The sequence below is a fragment of the Ziziphus jujuba genome, chromosome 8 (assembly GCF_031755915.1).
Source record: "Ziziphus jujuba cultivar Dongzao chromosome 8, ASM3175591v1".
Taxonomy (NCBI): Eukaryota; Viridiplantae; Streptophyta; class Magnoliopsida; order Rosales; family Rhamnaceae; genus Ziziphus; species Ziziphus jujuba.
Window position 1 is genome coordinate 13276873 of NC_083386.1, and position 18708 is coordinate 13295580.

The following is an 18708-nucleotide window of genomic DNA, read 5'->3' on the forward strand; positions in this document are numbered from 1 at the left end:
GGACCACATGTTTCCCGATTCATGGGACTTGTAGGTTGTTGAAATTGATATTGATTTTCTATTGGGCTAGAATCTTTCTTGCTTTTCCAAGTGGAAAATGAAAAATGAGGAGAGTGATTCATGCTAACCCGCTTCAATGTTTATTTACCTAAAAAAAGGAAAATAAAAATAAAAATAATAATAAACAAACATCGTCAATGTTTTATAGGTCAATATTATGAAAAAAAAAATACATTCCAAATGGAGACTTTGGAGCACCTTTTTTTTTTTTTTTGGTTTTCCTCATCTCACTAATTGATTATTGATGGGAGAAAGTGCATGGCCCATCGCATGGTATTTGTCCTGAAATTGGTCAACTTGTATCATTTACTTGGAAGACAAAATTTATGGTAGGTTTAGTAGGCTTTAACCACTTCCCTCCCGCCCTTCCAAAAGTTTGTATCCCTTTTACACTACTTCAAAAAATTCTAAAATAAATAATTAAAAAAAAAAAAAAAACGAAGAAGGAAGATTTTCTCCCCAGTAATAAGCTACCATATAGATTTTAATGAAATATATATAAAGGCAAATTTCTACAGTGAAACCGATTTTATGGTCAAATTGGTCATAATCATTGATAAATTGTGTACTGTGATATGTAAGTTTGCAAAATTTTATCTACAATATACAAACATTTCTAATATTTTATATGTTTTTTACCCATTTTCTTTATATCACATTCTTGCTTCCTAATTATATAGCCGCCCCTTTCTCTCTTTCTTTTTACAGCCTCGTGGACGGACGATTTCTTTATATCACATTCTTGCTTCCTAATTATATCAATTTTGAACTCTTTTTTTTTTTTCCCCGTATAATAAATATTATTAATACAGCATAGAAAAAAATTCCTTATTTTGAATTATTATATAATCTTGTATATTTATAAAAAATGAAAGCTATATATATTATATATATATAAATGTAAATATATATGGGAAGAGACTACAGTACAGTTCGTCTCCATGCTATAGCTTTTTTCTCTCTCTCTCTCTTTCTATGTATATATAAGTATAAGTATATATATATCCCGAAGCCAAATCTTCTATTTCTATCCCTGATTTCTACATTGGGGAATAATTTATCTACAACGGTTATAATTATGTAAAACATATTTATATAATTATGTGCAATATCAAAATAAATAAATAAAAAATGTTAGATCTATAAAATAATTGGAAAGTTCGATTTTAAATAATTTATTATACGAAATTATCTTTTGTACAACAACTGCATATAATTTATCAAAATTAAAAAAAAAAACAAAAAACAAAAAACCAATTGCATATAAGATTTTGCCCTTTCGTTGAGGATCTTTAGATAATTTGGTGGCTAGTCAACTTGTTTCCCCAATGGCATGGTGACATGGTTTTTCAAGATGCTTGGAGGTCTCCTATCATGTAAGTTCAGCTGCATTTCTTTGCTTTTTTGTTTTTGTTTATATATATATATATTGAAGTGAAGGAATTCGAACTTAGATTATTGTCAAAGAGATAATGGATTTTTTTTTCATTATTGGAATGTCTTCCTAGGGAATAAATAATTTTTTTTCATTTTGAATAGTCATTTTAGTGCAAGTGTCTATATTTATACTTGAGAAATACAGTGTCACGACGTGTAAAAATTCATGAGTGATGTATCAATATGTAATTAATCAGTTTAAAATATTAACATATTAATTTAAAATGTTAACCAATCATGAATTGCACACCCTTATTTTTTTTTACAAGTAGTAGTTACCTATAACAATCTCACATACTTGGTTCATCTATGGTTGTTATTGGGCACTTAGTAACTTATATTTGATAATAAGTAGCTTATCATGGGATATATAACCTATAGGTCAGGTGGCATTAAACATAAGCTGGAAGACATTGCCCGGTAGAATAAAATTACTCATAATATAGTTTCTTTGTGGTGAATTTGGTAACACTTTTAAAGGCTTATGAGCTAGAGGTACTACCTCATAGATAAAGGGTTTTTTTTTTTTTTTTTTTTTTTTTTTTTTGGGGAAAGAAATCACCAATAATAAAGGAATTTGGGGTTGGGTTCTATGACCCAGAATATACAAAGCTTCGTATAATTTGGGCCATGAACCGCCCAAAAAAAGTTTAGCCCAACATTCACAAATTCTAGCCCAATTGAAACATGCCCATTGGGCTAAAAACCAACTTAATTAGCCCAAAGATTGAAAAATCAATTTGCCACCTCACGTGGACCTAACCGAAGTTTTAGTCAAAACCCTAGTGTCGCATGCAATGGGGGACAATACCAAAAAAATATATATTTATTCAAAATCCCTATTTCCAACTGTCAAGTTTGCTACTTCCACCCTCCAATACCTCGTTTATAAGCTTTAACCCCTCTATTCACTTAGCAAAAACCAGGAGGGACAATGTCAAAAATTTTGCATTAAAAAAACCATATGTTAATGGCGCGAGATTCGCTATACGACAATAAATTCCCGCGTAAATTTAGCGAACGACAAAAAGCAAAAAGCGAAAAAATTATAAAAAACAAAAATAAACGAATCCACATCAAATCCAAATGGATTAGCCCCACCATCTCGGTTTCTCACTCTGTTTTTTTTGGGTTTCCAAATTTCCAATCATTTTGGTTTCAGCAAATTTTTTTATTTTTTTATTGAGCAGACACGTCTTTCTAATAATGAATTATTAATTTTCCCAAATACCCATTTCTCTTATTTATACATTTCCGACCATTTCGTGTCCAAATAAGCAACAAAAAATTTTATTTTATTATTTTGTTCATTGGGTTTTGAATTTTGTTTTTTGTAAAAAATTTATGGTTGACCCAGATTTGCAATGTTGGCATATCGTTTTTCTAGCTCGATTTCTGATCAAAATCCCAGGTAAATATGGAAAAAAAAATTATTAAAACAGTTATTATTGTCATCAATAAAGGAGAAACGGGTTTCGAGAAAGATTGTTGCATGTAATGGAGGATGCGAATCATCGGTGCGCAATCAATGTTCTGATGCCAATATAGCTATTAAGGAAGGCAAGGAAGGCAAACTTTTAATTTAAATTTTTTTTTTCTGTTTTTCTTGAAGCAAAATATTGATGTATGTTTTATATAGTAAGCTCTGGGTTTTATCTTTTTTCTGGTTGTTTATGTTGTGGTTTGTGGAATATTTGCGATTTCATCATTGCTTTGCTTGGTTTTGATTTTTGCGTGTGCTTTTGCTAATCATGTTTTTGTTTCTAGTTGATGGAATTTAATAGTGGTATTGCTTCTGCTTCGTTGGCATCACTATGATTTTAGCTTCTTTTACTTATTATTTTTTTTAAGTTCGAATGGAAATCGAGGTTGTTGTTTTTGCTGTTATTATATGATATTATGAGAGTGTTTGGAAGGTTCGCAGTCAGAAGCTGTCTCTTTGTGATGATTGTGTTGTGTTCATTAACTCTTTATTGTTCTAATAATTGTATACCAAAAAGAGTTGTTTCAATAATTTCGCTCCTGGTTCTAGCTTTAATGTATTCCACTCATTCGTTTTTTTTTTTTTTTTTTTTTTTTTTTTTTTTTTTGAAACTCTCTTTGACCTTTGGGGTCCTCTTATGATCGTCTTTAATAGGGTTCAATCTTTTCTTTTTGCTGCCCATCTGTTTTATTTTTTGGTTTCCCTTTTCTTTCTTCACCTTTTTTTTTTTTCCTGTTTTCATTTAAATACACTTTGATTTCTTTTTCTAATTTTTTTTAGATTTTTTTTTAATTTTTTTAATTTTTTTATTTTTTTTAAATGTAGTTTTATGCTGTATGAATTACGTTTGCAAATTCTTGTTAGATATTTAATTTGATTTCTGTATAGTCTCTTGGCTTATTTATTGAACTTTTAATGGATCATTTCCAGGAAGCAGCGAGCTTCAGATACAAAGAAATGAGCCAATTTACCTATCTGATATTTGTTATTGATGTAGAACTACAGAGAAAGATAAGGTAAGCAGATCTCAGTCTTCTGTTTGGTTGACTTTATGCAAAAAATGGGTTATTTTTCTTCCCTTGCTTCATCAAGTGTTCTCTCTGATTTGGTGCAGATATTTCTTGCAATTTCTAGAAAGTAATAAAGTTTAGCGGGTCATTTATTTGGGTTAGCTGTAGAATTGTTTAGAGAAATGGAATCTAGTCAACGTACACCAAGTGTCATAGCTAGATTGATGGGACTTGATGTGCTACCACCTCAAGAGCCTGTACAAAAACCGCAGAGAGTGCTGTCTGAAAGTTATCTGCAGAGAGTTGCTTCTATTGGTGTCAGAGGGAAGCAGTATAAACACAACCCATTGAGGATGAACTTTGAAGAGAAAAAAGAATTGGGGAATAACTTTCCGGTTGTAGAGACATTGAAAAAAGATGAGCACCTTGACCTGTCAGATGAAAAGAGAAAAGCAAATTTGGGTCCACTGGTAGCAAAGATGGCCTTTAGGCAGAAATACATTAATACAAAATGCAGTTCATCGGATGAAAAGCTTCAAACTTCAGAAGAATTTCAACAGTTGTCAGATGTGATAGATTCAAAGAATGATCAATTGCCAACTTATATACTTGAAGGCAATTTAAAGTCATCGTGCACTTCTGACAGTAGTGTTGAGAACTGCAGGAAATCAGTGAGTAAAACTGGTTCTGGATATTGCAACTCAGTACAAAAAGGCGAGAATGGCATTGTTACAGATTCCAATGGAGAACTTAGTCTTAATTTCCATAAATTTGCGAGGTCTGAATTGGTGCTTAACAATCCCCATACAAGAATTGTTGTTTTGAAACCGAAGCATGGAAAGGACAAAAATTATATAAGATATTGCTCTTCAGCTAGTTCAGATGAAAGTTCTCAGTCAGGTGTTAACTATCTCACACACTTTTGTACTCCTGGAAGTGAGAAAATACGTGTTGAAGTAAAGGGAAGGAAGAATTTGGAGACTGATGTGAAACCAAGTAGGCAACAGCCTCTAGTTTCAAGCGAACTAATGGAGGAGCTTACTGGAAAAACTATACAAAAGATAAACTCTTCGACTAGGCTCTCAAGGTTAGAATCCAAGGCTGATGAAGCCACCTTTGCAGTTAAGCATAAGTTTTTGATGCCTCCTTCTTCAAGTTTCCCTGACTGGAAAAATGGCTACCGGTCCTTTTCTAATTCAGATGCATTTGTGACTAGAGAAGCCAAGAAGCAGCTCTTGGAACGTTGGAAGATGAATAAAAGGTCAGAAGAAGTTGGACTAGCTTCTAAAGGTAGTACCCTGGGTGAAATGCTTGCCATGCCCTATCACAATTTAAGGCCAAAAAGTCACAGGCCTGGTAGGCATGGTAAGAAAGATCTTGACCTCAGTAAATTTTCAACAAAGCAATCCAAACATGATTCTTTTTGTAATGAGTGGTATATGGGGCTGGAAGATTCTATCAGTGATGCTTGGCACAAGTTCATGAAACAAAATAACCAGGAGGATCATTCAGAACTTAGCTGCTGGAAACACAAGTATGAGAAATCTCAATCTATTTCTTGCTTGAATTCAAAAGATTGTGCCTCCATTAAAGATGGTAAAGTCATGGATATTCTGAAGAACACACTTGAGAGGGATCAATCTGTTCTAAATTTTTTGAATCCTCATTCTTCAAGTTGCAGCAGCTCTTTCTCTATTATGGAGGATAGTAACAGTTCACAAGAAGCATGGGTGATGAAAGATGAAATGAAGAACAATACCGATGATGAAAATGTGTCTGAACAGAACTTGTTTTCAGAGTTACCAATTAGTACTGTTGCCTCTGCAAGTATTGCTGCAGATATGGTTGAGAATGCAGAGATCGAGATTGCAGACAAACCCTTAGGAAAAAGCCAGAAGCAGAGTTGCATGCTCACAACCTGCAATCTGTTAGAGAAAGTTTATAATTCTTCTAGTCATGCTACAGAAACTTTGGTTCAGCAGGTTTGTTATTGTTTTAATAAAGATTTCTTGAAAACTCTTCCAAAACAGTTCTTTGGTGATGTTGTTACTTTGTGTTTTATTAAGATGCCTTTAACTTTTTTATGGGTTTGATAAATATGAACTTAAATGGATGAGAGAGAGAGAGAGAGAGAGAGAGAGAGAGACTCTGCCTTTTTCCTTTCCTGTAATTTTTTTTTTGGCATTAGAAGAGGGTTGATTAGTTTCTAAAGGATTGGATTTTGTCTATAGTTTCTCTCACTCTAGATGTACAACTGGTGCATGAGATATAAAACCCAAAACATGAAGTAATGCACAAAGACTTGATGCTCAGTGTTGACAAAGAAACTAAACAACGTTTACAGATTTGTTGTGACATTCTTTAAGATATTAATGGGTAAAATGTTGTTCAGTTATGATGTTTAGGAATATGTTACACTTTAAATTTTCTACCAATTCATGATGTTTGTGCAAATCCTGTCCTCATTAATGAATTTGAAGAAGCCTAATGAGCATTCTTCTGGTTTTCCAATTTGGATAAGTTATGGTCTAAATTCCCATCTTTAGTTGCTAGTTACGGGTTTGCTTGTGCAGTTGAAATAATTTTATCTGCCTTTGGATTTGCTTTTGTTTTTCGGTTAGGCTGTTTTTTCTACTCCAATGTGGATCAGAAATTTTGGTCACTGATTTTGTTTTATGGTTCATGTTACTTATGAACTTCCTTTAAAAAATTGCATTGATTAATATGCTTTTATGCAAATAATATTAGATTGTAATTAGTTTGTTTGCTTTTGCTATTAATATGTTTTCTAAATCCAATGTCTATACATGTATATATATTTCTTGCATGCTTCTGAATAGGTGCATTTGATTTGTTATATGAGTTTGTTGTGATAATTTTTTTTGTTACTTGTTATATGTATGTTTTTACTATTGCAGGAACAGGAATGCCAGGAAACATCATTTGGATCACATGTAGAAAGTGCTCTCTCCTCGCCCTGCTCTTTCATGGATCCAGATTTTCTAATGAGCTTAGAGGAGGCTTATCATCCTAGTCCAGTCTCAGTCCTAGAACCATCATTTACAGAAGATACTTGGGCTTCCTCTGAATTCTCGAGGGGGGTCACTGACAACATCTGTAGTAAGTTAACAAGGAGCATGTCTCATAAGTCTGGCTCAAATTTTCAATTTCCAATGCTTAAAGATCCTTCTTTTCTGTTCTGTGCTAGGGTTACAGAGGCATCTGCAACTCCTGAAATCAGAGACCTTGGATACATACTCGGAAGGACCTGGAATGATTGTGTCAAGCGATGATGAAACCGAAGAAGGATCTGCAGAGGACTCCAAAGAAGATGTAGATTCAATGAAATTGTTCAGGGTTGAAGAGAGCAGGGATTTCTCTTATCTTGTTGATGTTTTAAATGAGGCCAGCTTTCATGGTAGGAATTTGAAGATGGATTTTAGTACCTTGCACTCTCCAGATTGCCCAATAAGCCTTTCCGTATTTGAGACCTTAGAGAAGAAGTTTGGTGATCAGGCATCCTGGAAGAGTTCAGAAAGAAGACTTTTGTTCGACCGTATAAATGCAGGCTTGATGGAGATTCTCCATCCGTGCATGGGTGTACCGAAATGGGCAAAGCCTGTATCAAGAAGGCTTAACCCCAGTTCCGATGAGGAGATGATTGAGGAAGATCTCTGGATGTTGCTTGTTAGCCAAGATAAAGAAGCTAGCAAGGATTCAGCAGAGAAGGCGTTAGGAAATGAAATTGGAAAGTTAGATTTAGGAGATGATATCGATGCCATAGGTATAGAAATTGAAAGGTTGGTGATTGATGAGCTTATGGCTGAGTTAGTAGAATGAAAGCATATTCGATTGCATTGTTTATTCTTTTTGCACAACAGTTTTGTAAACGAGAACCAGTTAGAGTTAAAAAAAAGAAAAAAAGAAAGGTATTTGTCTAGGTTATTTTTAGGACATTTTTGTGTAGATCTTTCCACGTTTTAATCTAGGTGAAAGGTTTGCAAGTCTAAAGAGTATATGTATAAAAATTCAGTTTGTTTTGTATAAATTAATGAAATCAGGATTTGTTGCATATGTTTTTGTCAACGACAGATCTTACTTCCAAATCGAATATAATTGCTACAAGTAATTTCTAATCCTTTTTCTCATCAAACCTTACAAGTTAAACCAATTATCTTCTTATAAGTTCTTAAGGTCTTGCTTGAAAAGTATTAAAACTATATAAAAAAAAGTTAAACTTTCGAGAATTAGTTGAGCAAGGATCAACTAGTATTTAATTTTCTATAAATTATTTTTCAATGTTTGATTATACAAATATATTTAGGACTTTTGAATAATTAATTAATTTACGTTATAAAAATTAAAGATAAAATTATTTTTTTAATAAATATATAAAATTATAACACTTGTTTTGTAGGATTTATTTTCCGCGTTATATATATATATATATATATATATTTGTATGTTTTAGTTTCCCTTAAGGCCCCATTTTTCTCCTTCTAAAAGCCTTCCAAATACAAAAAAATTTCATTTTCTTAGATAAATTTAAAATCCCACTTTTAAAAACAAAGTGTTCATTCAAATTCTTATACTTTTGAACACACATCATATCAAATGGGACATTGACACTGTCAAGCCCTATCATATTACAAAACACAAACTGCTAAATCAACTCCACACTTAATATATTTTTACTCAGAGAGATAAACACTGGTATGCATGATGGTATCAACGCCGTCCGTTGTGTGCTGGTCCTCCTGAAGAATTGACTCAATTACTGCATACCCTTTAGCATTCTCATACTTCCCTGTCCCACCAATCACCGCAATCTGCGACTGCGGTGCTGCCGTCCGATGAACCCCAAAGAAGCTTATGGTATCCTCCACCTCATGATGATCATGATCACCACCATGCAACAGCACTGTCACAACCATTGTATGGCTGTTCCCATCCAAAGAGCTTGCCAAGTAGAATCCTTGTGCCTTTCCAATCACAGTGGATCCAAGCTCATGGCTTTCGGTTAACTCATCGTCGATCACGGTCACTGACCCAAACATGAGCTTCTGGAGGGTGGAACCGGCCGGAAGCTGGCCGGCGGTAACGAAAGGCTGGCTGGTGCCGCCATTTACGATGTTGTTGTCCCTGCTGTTCTGGATTAATGTACCGGATTGCGTGGTGCTGAACCCTGCTCCATTGTTGAGGCCTGCAAGGAAGGGAAGGTTGTCCCTGTTGTTGTTGATAAAGCCATTGACAGTGGAGGTGGGTAATGGGGTTCCACCGCTGACAGGGAGGAAGTTGTTGTTGGGTTTCGAGAATGGAGCATTGGTCACGGCATTGGCTACGATTCCGGTGACCACTCTCACCGATGGGTGTGTTCCTCCGATAATGTCATGCATGAAGAAGGACAAAACAGGGTGGTGCTCTGTTCCTGCAGGTTGAGCAGCCACCGTGGAACTAGTTGATCCAGCAGGGGTGGGAACAGCTGGTGATGTGGTGGTGGGACCGGCTATAGGTGCCACGGTGGCAGGAGAAGCTTCCGGTGGTGCCACGTTGGAGACGGGTGCTTCCGTGGCATCATCGGGTATGTCGGTATCTGGGACCGGTGCATCGGCATCACCGATGATGGTGTCATCATTGGCAGGTATGGCAGGGGGGGTGGCCGGGATTTGTCCACTTGGCAAAGTGGTGGTGGGATTTGACTCCGGATCTTCTTCGTCAGGGACAGTTGTAGGGACAGGATTGGGTACAGCAGGTGAGCTGGGCAAGACTTGAGGCTGTGGTTCCACCTCATCAAGGATCCTTGCTGAGTTGGCACATCCAAGGGTGAGAGCTAGGAGGAAGAAGAAAAAGCTAATTGCCTTGAGAGTTTTGGCCATATTGGGCTTGTTTTTTATGGCTTTTGTTATCAGGTGTCTTAGAATTGAGAATACTTTGTGTTATGTGTTTGTGTTTTGCAAAAGGGAATGATCTAAATAGGTATTATATAGTTTAGCAAAGAGTCTCTCAAGGACAAAGTGGAGCTGATGTGATGGAGTGGTTGTGCAATATTGTTTTTGTTAAAGGCATTTGTTTTGGTTGGGTTAAAGAAAAAATAATGATAATAAAAAAAAAAACCTGCTACTCCGTGATGCAAAATGGTATTGGTAATGAGCATGAAAAGGTGTTGCTGACTAAAACTTGTAGGATTGGCATGGTCTTAATGAGCTAGTTGTGTAGATTCACCAAAAACCATATACAATATTTGATTATACTGCACTATAATGGAGCAGTTTTAGAATGTGCTTCTTTTTTGCTCCAAATGGTATGAAACATAGAAATGCGTAGTTAGGGCAAGGACTAATTTTTTGGAAATTGCTTTTTTTAAAAAAATAAATTATTTTCATGGTTTATTATTTCCATCCCCTCAAACATAAATAAGGGCATTTCATACCAGAAGCTGTGAAGTATCCAAGGTGTTCTTAATTTTACATGGTTTCTTATTCTCCCATTTTGGACAATCATCATAACTTCAGCTAGGGGCATTTCATTCAACCTCATTACACGACTTAATTCGTTTCTCATATTCTGAATGACATTTTTGAAGTTTGTTAATATGGTTCATCTAGGATCCAAAGTCCGGTACAGAAAAAAATGAAGTACAATTTTATTGCCTCTAAAATAGTGGCAGTTGAGAGAACTTCAAAACTAATGTTATAACGCTATTCATTCTTTCAAATGTGCTTGAAATTCTAAATGAAGCAATTTCACTTGGAGCTCATGAAAACAAAATTTAGGCTGGAAACAAGTTGAATGAATTAACTTTGATTATACTTTTCATCTTTATCTTCATTTGTTTGGTAACTTCATCTTATCTTCATTGATACTACATCGTTGCTCTGTTTTAATTACATTTTCCATAATTTGAAGATTACCATTGCTTCCATTTTCAGCGCATTACATATCCCTTAAACATAAAAGACACCCTCTTTTTTCCTTCCTATCTTATCCCTAACATAATTTTTTCCCTTAGGAAACCCACAAAGCATAAGAAAACTAGATGATAAGGAGAAGTTGAAAGAGATGATCATATTTTTGAGTTTAGTTGCAGATGGCAACTTATTATTTCTTTTTGATAGATGAACCGGTAATGATTTGAACTTTATACTAATTTTTCTCAAGAATTAATTCATACTACCATACTATTACCATTATTTTTAAAAATTCAAAGCTTGATTTATGCATTACTATTAAGTACAGACTTCCATTTTGCCCCTATGACAAGCAATCAATCAGTACCATCTTTCTTTATAATGAACTTATAATCTTTCCCAATCAAATTTTACAATCCTTGTTATTAAAATAATGATAAAAGAAAAACATATATAGCTTTGCTTTTTTCAATCTATAATCTTGTGGATATGTTTGATTTAATTGGCCGCCAGAAAAAAACCCTCTTCAGCTAAGATAGACATTGAACTTGAGAAGCTTTCTGGTTCCATCAGCTTGTTCTTCTTCCCCACTAGCATTACTATTAGACTTCACACTCATTGCCTTCACTGTTGCATACCCATTTGCACCGTTAAACTTCCCAGTCCCTCCAATAACAGCAATATGAGATTCAACCACATCCGTCCTATGCACCCCGAAAAACCTCAATCCATCTTCACCATCATCATCACCATTACCAAAGCTCACCATCATGGCCATCATGTGGCTACTCCCATTTTCAGAGCTTGCAACATACATCCCTTGTGCTCTTCCAAGTTTTTGAAAGAAATCACCTTTCAAATTAGCTTCATATACTTCCTCTTCAATAACAGTCACTATCCCAAATTCAAGCTCTTGCAGAGTAGCTCTGGCCGGAAAAGAAAAACCGATACCGGAAAGATCAAGTGTTTGAGAAGAAGAAGAAGAAAATGATGATGATCCAGAGGTGGGGGTTGATGGATTTGTTTCAGGGATATGGACTCCTCCACTGGGAGGGAATAGACCAATTGGTTTGGAAAAGGGAAGCTGATGATCATGAGTGAGTTTGGAGGTGGCTGGTTTGGGAGAAGGGTGCGTTAGATTGAGAAGATTTGTCATTAGGAAAGTGATTTTGTGGTGGTTGTGATGGTGGTGGGAATTGATGAGAGTTCTTGCAGAGGATGGTTGGTTGGTGATGGTGATGAAGAGGAGGAAGATGGAGGCTAAGGTCGAGATGGAAATGGTGGATTGGAGGTTTTCCATTTTTGTCATTATTGAGTTTCTCTTTAGTTCTGGTTTTTGGTTTGTTTATAGGGAAGGAATACGTGGGATATGGAAGACTTGGATTTGGTATTCTCAGCGGTCACCAAAATGTATTGAATAGGTTAAAATGGCAAAAAAAGAAAAACATATAAAATAAACAAAAGGTGAAAGTGGATCAGGTAGACAATGGGTTTAATTATTTATCTATTTATTATTATTATTAAAATAGAAAAACATTTTTAAAATAAGCAAAGTTTATGATTTCACAATTAAAATTTTAGATTAGATGACTAAATATACTAGCATTTTATAGTTTGAAAACAATAATGATTTTTTTTTTTTTGGTGTTATATGAAAGTAAATTATGTATTACAAAAGTTATTCTCTCAAATTTTCATATATGTTTTTATATTTTTAATTTTTAGGATTATTTGGATACCCATGCAATATAATATTGTCGACAAAAAAGTTGCTAAATTCCAAATATTATGAGCAAATCTTGTTAATGCAAGCAAAGTTGTTTATTGTTTTGTGCTTTTTTTTTTTTTTTTTCCAACCATAAAAATTTAACAAAGTTTTTTATACCAATATTTTCAGAATATTGAAGTATAAGTTTTGAGATTTATCCAACATTCAAAAAACTAAGAGAAACTTGGATAGCTCTTCTTCTATACATTAAAAGCATCCTTGCCACAGAATATTTCTAGCACGCTTTTTAATTTATTGCTGCCAAAATTTTTTTTTTTCATTGTTTTATTATCATTATTTTTCATCTTAGAATATAATTTAAAGGGAAATATATTAATTTCCTTTTCTTCAAAAAAATTGAATTTTACCATTTAATTAAAAAAAAATCTCTGAAAAGACAAAATTCCATTAGCTCGGTCGATTTCAGCCGTTGGATTCTCTCTGTCTGAGGCGGTAGTTTTTTTTTTAGTTCTATTTATTTTATTTTATTATTTTCAATTTTTCATTGCTTCGTACATTTCCAAGCCCGCTCGCTAGGTTTACATTTTTGAGTCCACCGAACTTTCTCACTCACTCTTTCTTCCACACCCCAAATCTAAAACCGTAAAAACCCCATGTTTATCTCCTCCTATGGAGCTCCACTAACACCCTAAACCCCCAAATTCATTTTCTTTTTTCCTCATAAAATCCTAGCCCCTTTGTTCTTCTTCACCTTTCATCGAAAACCCAAAACCCCACTGCGATTATTTTCTAATTTCTGAGAGACCCCGCTATTTCTGAGCCATGTATCTTTACAGCCTCACGCTCCAGAGACCCACTGGCATAGTCTGTGCTATCAATGGCAATTTCTCTGGTGGCAAAACCCAGGAGATCGTCGTTGCCAGAGGCAAAGTTCTGGATCTTCTTCGACCCGACGATAACGGTAAGATCCAGACTCTTCTTTCCGTCGAAATTTTTGGTGCCATTAGGTCTTTAGCTCAGTTTAGGCTTACTGGGTCTCAGAAAGATTACATTGTTGTGGGTTCTGATTCCGGTAGAATTGTAATTCTTGAATATAATAAGGAAAAGAATGTGTTCGACAAAATTCACCAAGAGACTTTTGGGAAATCTGGCTGTCGCCGGATTGTTCCTGGGCAGTATTTGGCTGTTGATCCCAAGGGGAGAGCTGCTATGATTGGTGCTTGTGAGAAGCAGAAGCTGGTTTATGTTTTGAATCGGGATACTGCTGCTAGGCTGACCATATCTTCGCCTTTGGAGGCTCACAAGTCGCATACCATAGTATATTCGATTTGTGGGGTTGATTGTGGGTTTGATAACCCGATATTTGCTGCAATTGAGCTTGATTACTCTGAGGCGGATCAGGATTCCACCGGCCAGGCTGCCAGCGAGGCACAAAAGCATTTGACTTTTTATGAGCTTGATCTTGGGCTTAATCATGTGTCAAGGAAATGGTCTGATCAAGTTGATAATGGCGCAAATTTGCTGGTCACAGTTCCTGGAGGCGGTGATGGTCCAAGTGGTGTGTTAATTTGTGCAGAAAATTTTGTGATTTATAAGAATCAGGGACACCCTGACGTTCGAGCAGTGATTCCTCGGCGTGTGGATTTACCCGCCGAGCGTGGGGTTCTTATTGTTTCAGCAGCTATGCACAAGCAGAAATCCATGTTCTTTTTTCTTTTGCAGACTGAGTATGGTGATATATTCAAGGTTACTTTGGAGCACGACAATGACCATGTAACGGAATTGAAAATTAAATATTTTGACACCATCCCTGTTACAACTTCAATGTGTGTACTGAAATCGGGTTTTCTGTTTGCTGCATCTGAATTTGGGAATCATTCATTGTATCAATTTCAAGCAATAGGGGATGATGCTGATGTTGAGTCTTCCTCAGCATCACTGATGGAAACTGATGAAGGTTTCCAGCCTGTATTTTTCCAGCCTAGACGACTTAAGAACCTTGTTAGGATTGACCAGGATGAGAGCTTGATGCCGATTATGGACATGAGAGTTCTTAATCTCTTTGAGGAAGAAACACCTCAGATTTTTACTCTCTGTGGGCGGGGTCCTCGTTCCTCTCTTAGGATATTAAGACCGGGTTTAGCTATCAGTGAGATGGCTGTGTCAGAGCTTCCTGGTGTTCCAAGTGCAGTTTGGACTGTGAAAAAGAATGTTAATGATGAGTTTGATGCATACATTGTTGTGTCATTTGCAAATGCTACCCTTGTGCTTTCGATTGGTGAGACAGTTGAAGAAGTTAGTGACAGTGGGTTTCTTGATACTACCCCATCACTTGCTGTCTCTTTGATAGGCGATGATTCTCTCATGCAAGTTCACCCCAATGGCATTAGGCATATTAGGGAAGATGGAAGAATCAATGAGTGGAGAACTCCTGGGAAAAGAACAATTGTTAAGGTTGGCTCTAATAGGCTCCAGGTTGTTATTGCTCTGAGTGGAGGAGAACTTATATATTTTGAGGTTGATATGACTGGTCAACTAATGGAGGTGGAGAAGCACGAAATGTCTGGTGATGTGGCTTGCTTGGATATTGCCCCTGTACCTGAAGGTAGACAAAGGTCTCGTTTCCTTGCAGTTGGTTCATATGACAACACAATTCGTATCTTATCACTGGATCCTGATGATTGTATGCAGATTCTGAGTGTGCAAAGTGTTTCTTCCACTCCAGAATCTCTCCTTTTTCTTGAAGTTCAAGCATCCATTGGTGGGGAGGATGGTGCTGATCACCCTGCTAGCCTTTTTCTAAATGCTGGTTTACGTACTGGGGTTTTATTTAGAACAGTAGTGGATATGGTGACAGGTCAGCTGTCTGATTCTCGTTCTCGATTCTTAGGACTGAGAGCCCCAAAGCTCTTCTCTGTTATTGTGAGAGGCAAGCGTGCGATGCTTTGTTTGTCAAGTCGACCTTGGCTTGGTTATATTCACCAAGGACATTTCCTGTTAACACCCCTGTCCTATGAGACTCTTGAATATGCAGCCTCATTTTCGTCTGATCAATGTGCAGAAGGTGTGGTAGCTGTTGCTGGTGATGCTCTGAGAGTTTTTACTATTGAGAGGTTGGGAGAAACATTTAATGAAACTGTTATTCCTCTAAGGTACACCCCAAGAAAGTTTGTCGTTCAACCGAAGCGGAAACTATTGGTAATTATTGAAAGTGATCAAGGAGCTTTCACGGCAGAAGAGCGTGAAGCTGCAAAAAAGGAATGCTTTGAGGCTGCTGGAGCTGGAGAAAATGGAAATGGCAACGTGGAACAGATGGAAAATGGTGGTGATGATGAGGACGGGGACGATCCCCTCTCTGATGAGCATTATGGTTATCCTAAGGCAGAGTCTGACAGATGGGTTTCTTGCATCAGAGTTCTTGACCCAAAGACATCAAGTACAACTTGTCTTCTGGAGCTTCAGGATAATGAGGCTGCATTCAGCATATGTACTGTAAATTTTCATGATAAGGAGTATGGTACTCTTTTAGCGGTTGGTACAGCAAAAGGACTGCAGTTTTGGCCCAAAAGAAGTTTAACTGCCGGATATATTCATATCTACAGGTTTTTAGAGGACGGGAAATCACTCGAACTTCTACACAAAACACAAGTGGAAGGTGTTCCACTTGCATTATGCCAATTTCAGGGAAGATTACTTGCTGGAATTGGACCAGTGCTCAGATTATATGATTTGGGGAAAAGGAAATTGCTTAGGAAATGCGAGAATAAGCTGTTTCCTAACACAATTGTATCTATTCAAACCTATCGCGATCGGATTTATGTAGGTGATATTCAAGAGGTATGTTCTGAACCATTATAGTCTGCTAAACATCAATTTATTTAGGGTGTCTTATTAATCTAAAATGCTTAATAGGATTTCAAGCGTGAATTTGAACATTTGGACAAAAATTGAAGCTTATACTATTAGATCATGATATTTTAGTTGAGAGTTTGAAGGAAAATTTTGAAATATCTATGGTATTTTGTCTAAAATCTGTAATTCCAATATCTTATTTTCCAGTAGTGCATTCTGAAAGGAAATTAATGCAGCTTTTCTCTGAGATTACAGTGTGCTCATTTTCTGCCTGTTTATATATGTACTGACCATATGTACTCTGTCTTTTTCATAATTTGCAGTCATTCCATTACTGCAAGTATAGGCGGGATGAGAATCAGCTGTATATCTTTGCTGATGATTGTGTTCCAAGGTGGATTACTGCTTCATACCACATAGATTTTGACACCATGGCAGGTGCAGACAAGTTTGGTAATGTCTATTTTGTGCGGTTACCCCAGGATGTTTCAGATGAGATAGAAGAAGATCCAACAGGTGGGAGGATTAAGTGGGAGCAGGGGAAGTTGAATGGAGCTCCCAACAAGGTAGAGGAGATAGTGCAGTTCCATGTTGGTGATGTTGTGACCTCCCTGCAGAAGGCCTCACTGATTCCAGGTGGTGGGGAGTGCGTCATTTATGGGACGGTGATGGGAAGCTTGGGGGCACTGCTTGCGTTCACCTCTCGTGATGATGTTGATTTCTTTTCTCACTTGGAAATGCATATGAGGCAGGAACATCCTCCCTTATGCGGAAGAGATCACATGGCTTATAGATCTGCATATTTTCCGGTTAAGGTAAGCTTTGCTTTTGTGTTCATCAATATGCATCTTGTCGCTTTCTAAGATTATGTTTCATTTGTTGTTGTGAGGTTTTATTGATTTTGTGCCATCTATATTTCATTAGAGTTTCCAGATAATCTTTTTCAATGACACTTGCTATGTGCCTTAAGTATGATTTTCGTTGGATTATTAGTCATGTAATGATTTTGAAGGCGATGTTGACTGTGTTTCATAATTTTGCAGGATGTGATTGATGGTGATCTATGTGAGCAATTCCCAACATTGCCTCTTGATTTGCAGAGGAAAATTGCGGATGAGCTGGATAGAACCCCTGGGGAGATACTGAAGAAACTTGAAGAAATTAGAAACAAGATCATTTGAGAGAACCACGGAAAAGTTGGTCTTCCTCTCTCCCTGTCCCTGTCTGGGGGACTTTTTAACGCCCTATTTACTTATTTCTACCCGGTGGTCCTGTGATATTCTATAGTGCAATATTAGTTAAATATGTCTCCTTGAACCGCATGAAATTTTGAATTAACTTTATTTTGTTTTGACATGAAAGTATATTTGTTGCTTAAAACTAAATATGCAAATTCTTTAATCTTTTAGCTTGAAGAAGATGAGGAGTTGCTTTTTCCTGATAAGTGCAACGTGCTTTGATAACAAATGATGCATTTGAAACTCTTTGAGCGTAGGTGTACCCAGAAAATTATGCATTTTGCCAGCGTTCATATAGTCTTTACAACCAGGCATTCATATAGTCTTATGGGGAATCACACCTTTTGCATTGTTGTTTTATTTGGTTTCTTGAAAGTTGCATAGCTCCGTGGTGATCTAATGCCTCCATTTCTGAATTAATATTTTTTTTCTTTTATTACTTTATAGCTTATAGTTGAATTAAGGTATGCGTCAATTTTGAGATTGATAATGGAGTAATATGTTTTATGTGCAGTTCATTATGGCATCAACACGGAGAGCAGGTATGTCAATGGAGTGGTGCTATTGCTGACCACATATTTGGACTAATGGAGTAACAGATGTCAAGACTGGCTTCCCCTGATTTTGTAGAGGCATAGAAAAGTTTTCTTGGTTCTAGGATTGTAGCCATTTCTGGTAGTTGGGACTAACTGCTTAAATGTACTGAAAGGTGCAATCTGTAAAACTTGCATCTTGCTGGCATCATCAGTTTCTGTTGTTGTAATTAATTAAAATAGATTTTGATTGTTTAATTGTTTGCAGATTTAATGAAGTTAATCAGATCTCTCTCTCTCTCTCTCTCTCTCTCTCTCTCTCTCTCTCTCTGTAGATGGTATGATATTCATATGTAACAGGTGTGCTAACTGCTAACGTCCAATGATAATGTGCAACTATTATTGTGCGCAAATCTAACATCTAGTCATGTGCGATGTTAAAGGTATGGACTCAACAA

General features: G+C 36.3%; 4 protein-coding genes across 4 annotated transcripts; 2 read left to right on the forward strand and 2 right to left on the reverse strand.

The window, feature by feature from the left end:
* The first annotated feature begins 3907 nt into the window (after positions 1 to 3907).
* LOC112490095 (uncharacterized) lies at positions 3908 to 8062 on the forward strand. The gene is made up of 4 exons (XM_048470625.2): positions 3908 to 3996; positions 4095 to 5972; positions 6909 to 7110; positions 7199 to 8062. The coding sequence occupies exons 2-4, from the start codon at positions 4173 to 4175 to the stop codon at positions 7828 to 7830; spliced, it is 2634 nt and encodes an 877-aa protein (XP_048326582.1). The 5' UTR covers positions 3908 to 3996; positions 4095 to 4172; the 3' UTR covers positions 7831 to 8062.
* Positions 8063 to 8612: 550 nt separating this feature from the next.
* LOC107406590 (dirigent protein 9) lies at positions 8613 to 9924 on the reverse strand. The gene has a single exon (XM_060820033.1). The coding sequence runs from the start codon at positions 9864 to 9866 to the stop codon at positions 8682 to 8684; it is 1185 nt and encodes a 394-aa protein (XP_060676016.1). The 5' UTR covers positions 9867 to 9924; the 3' UTR covers positions 8613 to 8681.
* A 1500-nt stretch (positions 9925 to 11424) lies between these two features.
* On the reverse strand, positions 11425 to 12198 carry LOC107413563 (dirigent protein 16). Its single transcript, XM_016021543.4, has one exon. It carries the CDS (start codon positions 12196 to 12198, stop codon positions 11425 to 11427), a length of 774 nt encoding a protein of 257 aa, XP_015877029.4.
* Positions 12199 to 13163: 965 nt separating this feature from the next.
* LOC107413564 (spliceosome-associated protein 130 A) lies at positions 13164 to 18548 on the forward strand. The gene is made up of 4 exons (XM_016021544.4): positions 13164 to 16464; positions 16803 to 17294; positions 17523 to 17675; positions 18232 to 18548. Exons 1-3 carry the CDS (start codon positions 13450 to 13452, stop codon positions 17658 to 17660), a joined length of 3645 nt encoding a protein of 1214 aa, XP_015877030.1. The 5' UTR covers positions 13164 to 13449; the 3' UTR covers positions 17661 to 17675; positions 18232 to 18548.
* Positions 18549 to 18708: the final 160 nt, after the last annotated feature.

Bases quoted from the DNA above. Each gene is read 5' to 3' on its own strand.
- LOC112490095 (XM_048470625.2), top strand. From the start codon at position 4,173: ATGGAATCTAGTCAACGTACACCAAGTGTCATAGCTAGATTGATGGGA. The intron at 5,973-6,908 runs GTTTGTTATTGT...TTACTATTGCAG, and splicing joins CAGAAACTTTGGTTCAGCAG to GAACAGGAATGCCAGGAAAC. The intron at 7,111-7,198 runs GTAAGTTAACAA...GTTCTGTGCTAG, and splicing joins GGTCACTGACAACATCTGTA to GGTTACAGAGGCATCTGCAA.
- LOC107406590 (XM_060820033.1), bottom strand. From the start codon at position 9,866: ATGGCCAAAACTCTCAAGGCAATTAGCTTTTTCTTCTTCCTCCTAGCT.
- LOC107413563 (XM_016021543.4), bottom strand. From the start codon at position 12,198: ATGGAAAACCTCCAATCCACCATTTCCATCTCGACCTTAGCCTCCATC.
- LOC107413564 (XM_016021544.4), top strand. From the start codon at position 13,450: ATGTATCTTTACAGCCTCACGCTCCAGAGACCCACTGGCATAGTCTGT. The intron at 16,465-16,802 runs GTATGTTCTGAA...CATAATTTGCAG, and splicing joins ATGTAGGTGATATTCAAGAG to TCATTCCATTACTGCAAGTA. The intron at 17,295-17,522 runs GTAAGCTTTGCT...ATAATTTTGCAG, and splicing joins CTGCATATTTTCCGGTTAAG to GATGTGATTGATGGTGATCT.